Here is a 15,264-nt window from a genome sequence, read left to right as displayed (position 1 = left end):
AACTGAGATTACTATATTTGCACATATTGTTTGATTAAATATCAAGTAAAACTTAAGCCTAGTCCTATACTACCTATTCAACCCTTAACAATTAATCTAAAAATAATATTTAATTCTATAATCAAAATATATTATATTCATAATATCTAAAAATAAACTAATATATAGCTATTACCCATAAAATTATTAATAAGCTTTATTTAAAATATACTCAAAATAAACTAAAATCTAAATATACATTACCTACTATCCAAGCATAATCAACATAACTTTAAACAAATATATACTATCGTAACCATACTATCTTAATACTAACTTTTAATCTAACCTTTTAGTCAAGACTAACCAATGCATACATCCTACCCTATGTGGTTACATAATAATCTCAATGATAAAATTAATGCACATACTTTTCTAATATGATCAGCCCCTAATTTCTAACCCCACGTGTACCTTCTCCTCAACTAGATGTGGTGGTTGGAGAATCTAAAAAAATATATTCATTTCTCCCTATGCACAAAACTTAGGCGCCTAGAAAGGCATGTGTTCAGGACAGGTCAAGGCAATTATTAAACTTTTTATACACTCCACATACTCCCTTACATGGCCGCCTACCCTTCATCTCCTTAACTCCCTCGCTGCTCATGTATTCCTAAGCAGGGTGGTTTGAGAAAAAGGAAGTGGTTTGACAAGATAGCCTTCTTTCCCATTTAATGTGATCTCCAAATTTTGAGGGGACTTATGATGAATAGTCCTAATTAGGACATGAATATATAAATTGTGTTTGACTTTTTTAAAACATCATGTCTTCCTTTGCAATTCGGCAAGTAGAGGGTGGGTAAGGATGTGACCCATCCCCTATTTGCAATGCAATATATATTGTTTTTAAAAAATTTTGAACCCTCCCACCCATTAAATGCTCTTGGACACCCTCTTATGGAAGGAATATTATATATGTATTTTTTTCATTTTTTTTTGTTTACTCTTTGAAGTTGCTGTCATAATCATGATAGTGACTTACACATTTTTTTTTCATATTGTAATAGGGAAAAGGAGGTTATTCCATTCTGATTTTAATATTTTATCATCTGCATCTTGGAGGAGTTTTTTTTTTTGTCGCCCATACATTTTCCAGAGAATTTTATGCATCTATAGGTCTTCTATTTTCTTTTTTTGGAGCCTATCTTGTTGTCTAGTTCTTTTCATGTATTCTCTAAGATGGTTTGGATTTGAGTTGATAATGTTTTAACATTGCATCATGCATTATAATTTCTATTTTAATAGGCAAATTTATCGTAAAACAACTATTGCATTACTAACAAAATCTACTTGCAAGTTACACTAACATGGAACTTAAATGAAATCCTTGAATTGTAATTTTCACGAACATCCAATATTCAATATACATCATTGACATCCAAATTTCACAATATAAACTATCTACAATTCCATTAACTATCAATTGTATATTCTACAACTAATTCGAAAGCAATACTAATCACCATTGCAACTAAATTATTCTTATGAAATTGAAGAGATAAGAATATCAAAATGATAATGTCCTATTCATTCTTCCGAGGTATATCATAATACAAATTCTTTTCTTCAACACATTCCAATTTTAAGTAATGATAAGGCAACATCAACTCAATATCAAGGAAGCAATGGGGTGGTGGAATCATCATATCAAGATACACAATGGAAGGACCACACAAACAAGATGTTTCCCATTCTCTCTATTTGGCATATGCATGAGATCAAATAACGACGCTCCTACAATACAATGAAACCACATAATAAGATGAAGTTGCCCTCCAATCCAATATCAAAACAATAGTATTCTCTTCCTTTATGCAAGGTAAGACTTCACAATCTCCAATGTCCAAGGTCTCAAGCAATAACCTGCAAATAAATAACAAATGTAGAACCATGGAGGCTCACCTCCCAACCTAGGCCTCAAGGAGGCCACCCACCGAGCTTGGGGAAACAAGGCACAAACGGTTGCATACTCCACATTTACATATCATGCATGATTACAACAATATAGCAAACACTACACAATGCATTACAAGACAACCCATCCCAAGGCTTGCACAAAGATTCAATAATTGAATCAAGCTATAGGGTGAAGGTGGGCTCTCTCCATGAGGAGGATTTCCAAAGCTATAATTCACAATATACACAAAATCTCATCTTCAACATGCCCTTTCGAGGCTTACAATAACTTCTCCTCCACATACCTCCTTATACCTCCCAAAATGCAAGTAAACAAGAAGATCACATTCCATTAAACATATAAAAATCATCTCCACACATGGAAGAGTTCCTCAACTACATTTGTGAGCCCAACTAACCCCTTCACCCAAGCATCTCTTCCCTCCCAAGGATGAGTGATGCTTCACACTCATTACACAAAACACACAACATGGAAGCAAAACAAGATTTAAGAAAGGATTTACACAAAACTTCTCACATGCAACACTCAAACAAAAGATCTTTTCCCACAAACCACATCTACAATACACCAAATTCATCATGAAATGAAGAACACCATATCTATTCTACATGCAAAATGAAGAACACTATGGATCATGGATACCAACCTCACTCCAAGCAATAGCAAATGAAAAGTTGTAGTAGAGCTCCTTATCCTCTTCCTCCAAACCCTAGTTGTCTCTAAAGATAGAGAGTGGCTAAGTGAGTTTCTAATTTGGCCAAGCCTCCATATAGCACTTTCATTTTCGGATTCAATAAAAAATGCATTCTTTTTGGGGTCTCCTAGCTCTACTAGGCACCCTAGAGATCATAATTAGCCCCCTAACTTAAAGTACTAACATGGGTAGGGTTTATTTTTGTCACAAATACACCTTAGAGTTACTTTATGGCCCTCACAATGCTAGGTAAGTCCAAATTCCAAATTTTCCATGGTGGTAACCTTTTCTCTTTACTAGTTTAAGGCAATAAGTCAATTTTTTTTTTCAATTTAGGTATTTAACTCGAGATAAGGTGGTCACATGATTCATCATCAAAGAACATGTCATTTTCACATAACGAGTACAAGTGTCAAGTGACACACACAAAATTCACTATACATCAAACTTGACACGTTCAGAATTTACACATGAAATACATACTACACACATACATCTCACGTTTATGAAATAAACACATCCCAACGAGGTTTACGAATCTTATAAAGATTCACCTTGGCAGAGTCATTTAAACATGTGTTTATACCTTGTTTCCCCGTTAAATTTTCATGGTTCCTTTTCCTGTACATCAAACTCGAGCATCAGTAGTCCAAGGGGGTCAAATAAACATATACAAGATAAGTGCATATAATAATAATATCCATATTAGCATAATTCGAATTAGATTTCCTTTCCTAGTCTTTTCAATTATTCCATTCGAAATGTTAAGATATCAAAATCTGCATGTCATAAGTCATCATTGTCAAATTAACATCTATCTACATATCCTAACCATTCATCTGCATGTCATAAAGCATCATAATCAAATTAACATTTATCTATAAATTAGAAATCACCAAAATCAAATTAACATTTCGCATTGCATCAAAATCTGATAATATCATGTCATAAAGCTGCACCCTTATATGTTCGAACATTTCTTACACAATAACAGGTTCTTAGTGCATATAACAATCTAAAACACTACTGAAGTATCAAAATCAATAGATAAAGCAATCCACTGTCCATCTAAGTCTCGAATAACTATCAAAATATCAAGGTCTCGAATATCAAAATGTAAATAAAATATCCATGCTATGACGGTTGGGGGTGAGGCCTCACACCAAAACCTCAAATTGGAAATTTAAGATCTTTGCCAATTCCCTAATAGTATTACTCAAATCAGTTTTGGCCAACTAACGGGAACAACCTCTTGATTTAATTCTCCTGTAGTTTAGGCTTCGCTAAACCTAGGCGGGTAAACCTTCCTTAGACCCCTATGATTTGGCTTAAAGCTTTTCTATAGTGAATTTAAATATTGTTTAAGCTGGCAAAATCCATAAACTCGATCAAAATAAAGTTATACGAATGCTTTGATAATTTTACTTGTGAAATGAATATTATTTAAATGAAGGCAATAGTGTTTATGAATTATTCACATGACAGAATATTGAACTTAAAGACCTTAGACATCAACTCACTGTCACAAAATAAATTGCACACCAGTCCCTTATCCAGCCTTGGGCAAATAGAGTCAAACTTCATCCACAGCCTTATATACAACCTTGAGAGACAATGCTACACCATTGACTACTTTATAGGCTGAAGCTTTAATTGGCAACACAACCCCTAGTGTAATTGAATTTAATTTCTTTGGAAAAATCAATTAGACAAAATTCACATAGGCAACATTTCATATGTAAGTTCTGATAATCAAAGACTTCTATTGAAATCAACTTCTACACCGTTAGTAGTAATTAATAATCACAAGGGATAAATCTGAAAAGTGCTTTGAACTTCGATTTTCAAGATGAATAAAGGGAACAGGGATCTTGCATTAAATTAGAAAAATGAGTACAAATAGTCTGCGCTTCATTTACACTATCCAATCTATCAAAGCTGCATAATACATCTATTCCTTTTCCCTTTTATCTTTTATGTTTCTACTTTTTGTACTTCTCTTGCTTCTTTTTGAAAATAAGACTCTCAGTATATATATCTTCTTCTTCCTAAAGATGCAACTTTTGAAATAGAAAAGTTATTCCTTTTCAATATTAAATCACACCTTTCCGTAAAATATTTAATTTGCACTTTAATGTTTTCCCAAAATTTCTTTAATGATCTGTCTGAAACAGATAATTACTTTATTAACTACCAACAGCATCATCTTCTTAACTGTTTGCAACTTATAATTTCTTCACGAAGGTTCTTTTTGTGAAGCGCTTGCTTTCTACAAATATCGAACATCTGCAAAATATTTTGAGTTTGTGTTAACCTGCCTCCTGATGTCCACAAACATCTTATACGATCGGCTTGAAGATTTTGAATGCTGGGCATGATTATCTTCAAGCTATGCAAGCCTGCCATTTTTTTTCTAAGACTGGTGCAAACACAGCGTTCGGTATGATAGCAGTTTATATCGATCTTCATTTGAAAACCAAGGACATCTACGATAAGCTCCTTGCTATACTCTCTTTGCTTTCTGAGATGAATGCAATTTGCCGCTCTTGTACACCGAGGACCCATGAAATAACAGCATGCTGTTTTGGTTTCGTGGATCTTCTTCAGAGGATCTCGATATTCCAACTACCCACTTATGATTCCTACTGTCATATAACTTCTGATGAAATCATAGTTTTTCTGAATGCAAGTCTTCCTTAAGCTTGCAAACAATCGTCATCCTCTGATGTATCTGTGATAGAAGGGTTCTGAAGATTGTGTCCATTTACATATATCATATCCATTGGTATTTTGTTAGCGCTATCAGAGGAGTCTGAAACATGGTTCTTAGGAGAGCTTCGTGACCATAGTATACGAGCAAGTATATTCATTTGCAGACCTCTTCCTTCCTTATCACTTGATTCCTCCATACTTTCCTTTTATCCCTGTTTGGTGTCTTGTAACTCATGAATTCCGTCAAACTTCAAAGTATACCTGCACTAGTAGTGATTTCTGTTGGAGGATCATTGTCTGCCAGTCACCAATGGCAATGATATCTAATTCCAGTTTGCTTTACCACTTTCAATCTCCAGTTTGCACCTTCCCTGTGAAAGACACAATTGCAGATGTTCAGTAATCACTGAGATTGAGATAGCGCGAGCTGTCTTTAATGTCAATATCAAATACATATCTGAGGTGTCCTATGTTTTCCTTTTGTTCTTCTCTGCATTGCCAACGTAATGTAATTACCGTCTTCTGTTTTTTCCTGCTGCAAGCCCCTCATCCTCCTTGCTCCATCTTAAGTATTCCTCTGTCAACATGCTTTATTAAGCAATATGGCCAGACTTCCCTTCCTTATTCTAACACACACTTATAAATATATATGTCAGATCTGTATATTTTCTTTAAGTCACCTCTCTTAAGTACTGCCACGTACATGCCTTTGACAATTTCCTTCGTTTGTCTTTATCTGTATATATAATTACCCTTGTTCTTCCAACATCATTCCACAGGTCTGGGCAGGTTTGCTTGTGTCAATTCATCTCAACTTTGACTAATCTCATCCACCTCTGTTTTTTTGTCTCTGCACGTTCAACATCATAATAGTTCTGTAATCTCTGGAATCCTGGATCTTAAGGCACAAATGAAAAGTATTTCCAAGTTGTGATTTTTACACATTTTAACCGTGAGTGTCCTCACAAGTTTCAGATTGAAATCATAATTTAGATAAAGATAATTCAAGTTCTTTCGATGATAAGAAGATTCAACATGTCACTTCCCTGTCCACAAACTTGAAATGCTACCTCTGCCCAGTCCAACTCAAATTTTTGGAAAAACTTAGCAGCTCGGTGAGAACAGAACTAATACTTCTTTTTCTGGCCTTTGATGGTCTACAATGCAATTCATTCAATGCATAACACGTCAACAGCTTTTGATAGCCCACTCAAACCCTTCACAATGCTCCCCTCCTCATATTTGATTCCATATAATCATTGGTATATGTTATGTAAACTCTTGTTTGAAAATGAAGCCTCTAAAATTAGAGCTCCATCAGGCTGAACAGAGTCTAGTAGAGTCACAAAGACATTCACTGTTTCTTACATTCTAGGAGTAGATTAGCTTTTTAAAACCTTTCCCTCAGGAGTAGTTGATATCCCATTGAATGCACAATATAAATCCCTTTGCGATAACCAACATATCACATTAGAAAACTGTGGAAGTCCACAGTAAGAAGGAATTTTGAGGTTATCTCATTTGATCACACAATTCATCTACATTGTTTAGCATAGAGTATTCTTATTCAAGAGAGAGTTGGAAACATGGAATATCAACTATTCATTCTTTATGTTGTAGTGGAACAAAACTCACATCAACTCTTTGTTAAATTTGTTTTCCTTTGAGTTGGTGCTCACCTTTGGGTTCGTGCCACTTCAATTTCTGAAAGATTCAGTTGAACTGTAGTTTTTTACCTGAAAGGGTTTTCCATGTGATAACTGTTGGTGTCACTTCCTTCATGCATACTTTTCTTCTAATTTCTAATTTTAAAGAATGAAATGTTCAATTACTGATGCTCCCAGTGTAAGATTCACAGATTGATATTTGATTTATTTCACTTTTAGTTTTCTAAATTAAGTTACTTCATAACTTCAGTGAAGGCCCTGAAGGGTGATCTGCTAACAAAGCGTTCCTGTTTTTCTATGCCTAATAATGTGGTCACTTCAAGATATAAAAACAAGTTAGACTTGAAGTATGATGTCAAGGCTTTGGATGATTAGCAGCTTTTAGAACTTAGTGAAATTGCTGCATACATGTTATACAACTATTCATTTTCATTTTATTTTGAACTCCCAGTGGTAAGTTGTTTCACTACACAAATCTTTCAAATATTCACTAGGGTTTAAATCTAGGATTTAAGATGTTCCATGGCAAATAAATTAATCAGCAGCTTTCCAATCCTACAACATTCAATGCAATGAAACTTCCAACTCAGGGTGTGAATGCAGCCCACTCTGCTCTGCAGCTTTGAATTCTGTGTGGCAGCGCATTGTTAAGCTGCCTCTGCCTCTCTAACTGGCTGAAGTAAATTCTTTTCTTCTAGCCCTCCACAAAAAACTGTCACATTACAATGAATGCACCAAAACCTTTACATGCACTGATTCCATTTTGAAAAATGGCAGAGCTATTCCAAATAGCCAACTTTAGAATTAGCAAACACCTAACCTTCAAATTGATTATTAACATTACTAATTTTTTTTATAACCTAAATTGAATGGGATGTAACAAATTAATTCTAAGATACTTGGGATTACAAAAGAAGGTTAATAAATTTCAAGGAATTGCTTTATAAAGCCAGTTTGCTGGTACAAAATACTTAACTGAGCAACTAGCAACTCATTTTTAATTTATTATTCCCTCACATACTGATATCATTCTAAGGATGCAATACTTTAACAAAACGTACATCAGGTTTGATAATTCTTTTTGAAAAGGCACAAAACATGGAAATTAATTTTAGTTATTGATATTGGCAGGTGCATCCAGAAGGAAAATATGTAGTTGATATTGATAAGAGTATTGACATAACAAAAATCACACCTTCCACCCGAGTTGCTCTTCGCAATGATAGTTATGTTCTTCACTTGATTTTGCCCAGCAAAGTAGATCCTTTAGTGAATCTGATGAAGGTGGAGAAAGTGCCAGATTCCACGTATGATATAATTGGAGGACTTGACCAACAGATTAAGGAAATCAAAGAGGTATAATATTTTTTATAGGTCCAATTATCTTCTGGACATCTATTTTTGTGCACAAAAGTAGGATGGTAAGGTACTAGTCAAGGCTGTGTTGAAATGCTATCTTGATTGTGTTCTGAAGATGGTTACAGATATGTGATATTTTGCATTGAAATACAGGTTATTGAACTTCCCATCAAGCATCCAGAACTATTTGAAAGTCTTGGAATTGCACAACCAAAGGTGTGTTTTACAAGTTTGCTGTTATTATTATACCTTCATGCCAGAGGTATTAGTTCATCTGTTAGGTGGAGCTTGTGAGTTTTATAATTTGTCTTGGATTTCATGGTGTGAATATAATATTTAGACATTCCAGTCTTTGGTCATAGAATTGATTTGATGTTTTTTGTCCTTTGCTCTTCTTAGGGCGTACTTCTATATGGACCTCCTGGAACAGGAAAAACTTTACTGGCAAGGGCAGTTGCTCATCATACAGACTGCACTTTTATCAGAGTATCTGGTTCTGAATTGGTTCAGAAATACATAGGGGAAGGATCGAGGATGGTTCGAGAGCTTTTTGTCATGGCAAGGTGCACATATGCTAAGCTTATGTACTAATTAACATGTTTTTGTACCTGTATGCGCTTCTGATGATTTCATCTTTCACCAGATTTCAAAAAAATACTGCTCTCTATAATGTGCTTGGGGTCTTACTTTGAAAGTTTATGAACTAAGTAGAACAATAGTTTGACTTTCAATCCACATATAAATGTTATCAAGTGCTCTATTGTAACAACCTCAAAATGGAACCCAAATTTTTTTATACTCATTTATTTTTTGAAATACAAATGTATTATATCGTAAGAATATTTTCATAAAACTTTACCAATTTATCTCAACAACAGGAATATTACAATTCACCATGGATTTTTCAGCACAACAAGTAGACCTCATAAAACATTAGAAACCTTCCCAATTGGCTAAATGTATTATACAGAACATTGAAGACAATGCATTAATCAAAACTAGTCAACACAAAAGGAGGTGTCATATTATATAAACATTCACACAAGACAACACCCATATTTGAAAAACTTGCACCCAACAGAACAAAAAGCTGGACTCAGACTCAGACTCGGACTCGACACGGGAAGGCACTCGGCAAAAGAAAATAACTGTAGTTCTACATAAAAACAAAAAGAAGTTAATGCATGTAGGGAACATTAGAGACATAATTTATACATTACACTTGTCATATGAATCTCAAACACTCAATATTTAAAATTTCATTGTAGTCGCAATCTTAAAATGCATAATAGCAGCATAATTTTAAAAATGTTTACAGGTTTGGATATAATGATATGTCCAAATGTGGAAAACAACAAACTAAAGACTACATCCTCTTACCTCTCCTAACATAACTCAAATTTATAGGCCTTGAACTAGGAGCTGTTGAGGCATCTAAATAAGGTGTTAATTCTTCTTCTTCGTCTTTGCCATCCTCCATCTTGTCTTCGTCTTCTTCAACAATAAGATTGGGCATTGTTTTTCAGCGTCGAGATTCTATCTGATAGACTCATGAGGCGCATTGGTGGACTAGAGCGATTTGAGGCAAAAAAATTGGGAGTCCAACTTGGAGGATTTGTCTGGACTTGACTCCCGAGTCCATGCGACTTGCCTTGCCATTGGACTCGCAAGTCTAGCCAAGTCCGCAGTGAGTCAGGTGAGTTTTTAAATTATGACAATAGCAATACATGTAAATGCAAATACGAATACACACCGAATCTCAAAACATGCATAACATTTTTATTGGATTTTTCATGTGCAACAGTCATCAAGCATACTGACACTAACACATATGGTGTTTATTGGTTCATCAAGAAAAATCAGTAGCAGAGAGAGAGTGCCCTTTGTATCGACTCATCAACTCGCTAAGTTCAAGTCTAGTAATTTAACACACTAGTTCTCATGCCCATTCCTGCTTCTAAGTTGCAAAGTGACACACATCAATGCAGAGATACCTAGCACAATATATCTATTTATTATCCACTTATTTGGGTAAAATGAATAACAATAAACTATTTATTACTTTCTGAGTACGCCTACCATTTCAAATGGATCCCTACCAACCTTGTGGGTAGACCCTCCACCATGTGGGAGAACCTTGGAATACCCTCCACAAGCTCTCATGTCATGGGATTTCATTAATTGGATATTTCCCAAGAGACAGTTTTAGTTGTATGTAGTTCTGAAAGATTTGTGCCTATTCCCTCTGTACTCTGCTATACTCCAGAGTCCATCCTAATGGGACGTTTTTATAGCAAGAGATAGAAACTCTAGCTACGAAGTCCATGGAGCATACCATTCTATGTTCAGATAATAACTATAAACATTGGCATTACTTTTTGTCTGCCATTTTCTTTGTGGATTTATTCTCATGGTATGCATTTTAGTTCTGGGATGAGATATTCATTGCTTTGTAGGCAAAATCATTGGGGAAAAATCAGGAAATTGTGTAGTATAAATATATAGTGATATAGAGAGCAAATAAAATTGACATCGTAGACTTGAATTGTGGAATATATATTTTTGACATTTATGTTTACATTGCTAATTACATTGCAGTGCACAATGCATACTGCAAGTGCACAACTGATAGCCAGATGCTAATAGCTTTTTCAGTGAATACAAAGTCAACCGAAAAACTAAGTACAAAGTTCTAAAAAATTAGATGTACCTAATGACTCTTCCTGTCATGAAGAGAGAGCTATCTTAGGGGCAATGTATGTTGATTATGAAGCTCTTGAGTTAGTCTCTTGAGTCATTTTACTACACCACCATCATAGTTGCACTCAAGGATAACATAATCATCACCACTATTGAGGACATTTGGGGTACAAAACATTTTCTTCATGCACTGGTAAGGCCTTTTGTGACTTGAGTATCGCTTTTGAATAAGGAGATATAGAACAATGATGGTTTTGGTATCCAATGGCATGCTCAAGGGGGTGAATTTGTCGATGTTTATTTCTCCATGCCTCTATTATTTTCCATCGTACCCCTCATTGTATCTTTTGTCCTATCCATTGCCTCGTACAAACAACCCATGGGGTATCATACAGTAGCCCAAAACTATTACTAGGGAAAAAACTTGATTGCCTATTTTGTTGCATCCTAAAAACTTGCCAAAACCTATTTCCCCACGGTCCCGTAGGCTAACTAGGACATTAAAGAGACTTAGAGGCCATTTGGCCTAGATAGTTTCAGTTGTAGGTCTTTCTAAGGGGTTTTGAGGCAACTTTGGGCATACTTACTATTTATAGTAAGTCATTTTGGACATGGTCGGACATCCAGGGGCAGCGGTATGTCAATGGTAATTGTTTAAAATCGACAGGAAGACTTGTTTATCATTGATAAGATTTGTTATGCATTGATAAAGCTATTTTATAAAGTTAAATTTAATATTTAACTTTATTAATGCATAGACTATAGTTTGTGGGAAATATTTAAATTAAAAGAGTCCCTTTTATTTTATAACACATTGGAGACATAAGTTACATAAAGGGAGTTATGTTTTATCCCACATTGAGAAAACGAAGGATTGAGCTCTTGTGAGAACATTATAAAAGAAATAGAAGAGCTTCTTTTTAGGAGGCTTGGATGAAGATTAATGTTATGTTGCTGGATATCTGATTATCGAGCTTGGAGGACGGAATCCCTCTTTGCTAGCATTCTCTTCGCTGTTGAAAGACACAGTCAGGAGGATTAACGGTGTTTTCAAACACACTGGGTTTCATTCAGTGTTTTGCTACAGTATGGATGAATAGTGTTTTGCTACAGTGCGTTGCTGAGATCTTGCCAGCCTGTTGAGATTTCAGCGTTGCATGTCAGTTTAGTGAGTTTGCATGTCAGTTTTGACAACTACCCAAATCTTGCATGTCCTAATTTATGGTTGCATGTTGCTTCTAATCAGCTGCATGTCAAAATTTATGGTTGCATGCTACTTCTAATCGTTTGCATGTTAGTTCTTGATGAATTTGGTGGTTGCATGTCAAAATTTATGGTTGCATGCTACTTCTAATCATTTGCATGTTAGTTCTTGGTGAATTTGGTGGTTGCATGTCAAAATAAAGGAAATCTATGCACAGATATAACACTAGAAGTAGATCTGGGCATCAAGAAGAATCAGAAATCAGACCAGCTGAAGTGTTTTGCTACAGTGCGAATGAATAGTGAATTTGCTACAGTGCGTGAACAGTATTTGCCACAAGTTTATTGTTTATTCTTGCTGTTTTGAGGGTTTGGAAGGCTGCCAACTACATCTGCAAAAATACTACAGCAACTAATTCCAGGTTTCTTCTGTCAAATTTTTATACTTTGCATTGTAGTTGTTAAATACGAGACTGATATTTGTTGCAGCATGTTAAACAATTGTATGAGCACATTGACATGGCAAAAATTAATATTTAATTAGCAAATAAGAAGTTTCAGATTTTCCTATATATTGTAGTATGTGTGCCAAGTGTTTGACAAAAATGCTATGTTGAGTTATTAAGCAAATCAATTGAAATCATAAAGTAGCTTGCAAGTTTCTTTATTTTGGGAAAAAAATAGGGGAGGATACTACAATTCCATCCACTCATTTGAAGCAAACATTCACTTCAAACTTATTAAATGTTGACCATCCACTCGTTTGAAACAAACATTCACTTCAAACTTCAATGCAAGAACGTGTGTATCATGCCTGGTTGAACTAGCTTCTTGTCCTTTATTCAAGAGAGCATGATATACAATATCCTTTGCCATTATAATTGGATTTGGTAATAGTGAAATTCTTTTGCAATACCTCCTTAACTTTTTCAAAAATTTCAAAATCTTTTAGTGTTAGATCAATGCAATGTAACATGGGATAAAAACATTAAGAGATACCTGTTGATCAAGAGTCTTCTAACAGTGACAAAAACTTGTTTTATTAATGCTGACAAGCAAATTTTCTATTCAAACTCGTCATTGAGTTTATAAAGAAAAAATAAATCACAAAGTTTTGTTGGGTCCTTTTCTCTTGTGAGCGATTGTAGGTTAGTAGATGCACACTAGAAAAGAAAGGCGAGAGATGTGCCCACCTTTTCCTTATGCACAATCTGAAAGTTGACCTATTAGGCTCAAGTAGGACTTGAGTACAATGACCCTTTGTTGTAATGATTAATGGGTTGGATTTGAGGTGATATGATAAGATGATGCAAAATGGGAGACTAAATAGGCTAACACGTTTTAGCATACATGGCCTGGCAAAAAAAATCAGGAACTTGTAGTGACTTGAAAAACCAACTAGATAGCACTATTAACCTGTATTTTCAATTTCAAGTTGATTTGCGGGGTGTAGATTGTCCTGGGTATAAATCGCAGAGTTGCTCTGTACCCTACAATTTCTTAGAATTTGTCAAATCCTGAATTAAGTCCTTATGCGTTCACCACTTCTCCTGTACACTAAAAATAACAGGGAAGAAGGTTGTATAGAGGGGGTTGCCTCTGTCAGACCCCTGTTTTGAATCAACCTTGAAATGAAAAAAAGTAAATGAAAGAGTGTTATACATTATAGGCTAGGTCTGAAAAATGAAGTACATCATACCTTGACAGTGCAACTGCATTCTTTGAATTTGATCAAGTATGTTGAAGCAATAACTTTGACTTAACACAAAAACCCAAAAGGAAATCATGAAAGTCAAAACCTTGTTTAATGGATGTTTTAGTTTGCTACAATGCTTGCTTATCTGAGAAGAAGAAAGGCTTGTAGAATTGAATGAATGTGGCTAAATGCTTGAACAATGATCTTCTTCGTTGATGAGAGACTCCTTTGCTTGGCCTTCAATGAGGCAAAGAAGCTTGAGCCATGGAGAAGGTTGCCTTGGATACGCCTTGGAATACTTGAGAATGTTTGGATGTGAAATCGTAGGAGAGCTCTTAAAAGTCTTGATTGTGCTTGTCCAAATGAGGAGAGATAGGTTGTTTTTACACCTCTCACAAAACATAGGAGGTTGACATGGGCTATAATAGCACACTTAAACACTGCAAAGGGTTCTCGGTTTGAATTTGGGCCCAAATCTCAAGGTACACATTACCCAGGGTGTTTTGTACCCATCAATCAGGTCCCCAGATTGGAACCACGAGTCCTGAATAATAAGGGATTGGAACCACGAGTCCTGAATAATAAGGGGACGCCAGATTACAAAGCATAGCTGATTTCTAGGTCTGGAAGAAGCACACAAACCACAAAATGGTATCATAGGGACATGTAGACTAATAAATGATTCAAACAGATAAATAATAAAGAAGCACGTCTAGAAATAGAGCTCCCATTGAGATTAGCGAGTTTGAAATAACATAGGACACATGTTTGTATTGAGGTGTTCATTAAGTACAGTATGAAGTCCTAGTATGCAAACAATCATGAAAGTGTATACACCAATAAGGTTCTTACAATTTACAATTGGACATTTGCCAAATTTTTAAATCATGATTGAAGGGTGTCTATGGTAGGTCATTGTATATAATTGAGCTAGGAAACTTAGAGAGTTAGCCAAATGACTTTGTGAGAGCTTTAAAGAAAGTTAAACGAAGGATGTCTACCCTAGCGATAGAAATCTCAAATATTGTATTATTCCCAAATAGAGATAATAGAAAAACATAACAATTTTAGCAAACTAGGTCATAAAAGTATGGAAATTTATTTACATTGAAATTTTCATTACAACCCAGAATTCTAATCAGATTTCTGCTCTGATTTTTGCTTCTAACAGATACAGACTTCAGATTATTTCCATAATTACACCACAAGTTGGGGATGGGGGTGATGAAGCCCAAAATTCTAGCCTCCATCTGGGCAAAATTTGCTACAAATCATT

At 35.1% G+C, this 15,264-nt stretch overlaps 1 protein-coding gene across 1 annotated transcript in view; it reads left to right on the top strand.

Moving 5' to 3' along the window:
- Positions 1-15,264, top strand: part of LOC149545195 (26S proteasome regulatory subunit 8 homolog A-like) — a 64,397-nt gene that overhangs the window by 25,290 nt on the left and 23,843 nt on the right. Inside the window, exons 3-5 of the mRNA XM_089790572.1 lie at positions 8,162-8,386; positions 8,543-8,605; positions 8,789-8,952. Of these exons, the coding sequence (XP_089646698.1) occupies positions 8,162-8,386; positions 8,543-8,605; positions 8,789-8,952 (452 nt within the window). The remainder of the gene's footprint in view (positions 1-8,161; positions 8,387-8,542; positions 8,606-8,788; positions 8,953-15,264) is intronic.

The sequence above is a fragment of the Cupressus sempervirens genome, chromosome 7 (assembly GCF_028749045.1).
Source record: "Cupressus sempervirens isolate cs-2001-9-10 chromosome 7, ASM2874904v1, whole genome shotgun sequence".
Taxonomy (NCBI): Eukaryota; Viridiplantae; Streptophyta; class Pinopsida; order Cupressales; family Cupressaceae; genus Cupressus; species Cupressus sempervirens.
The sequence above is the reverse complement of the archived record's forward strand: the minus strand, read 5'-3'. Positions and strand labels throughout refer to the sequence as shown.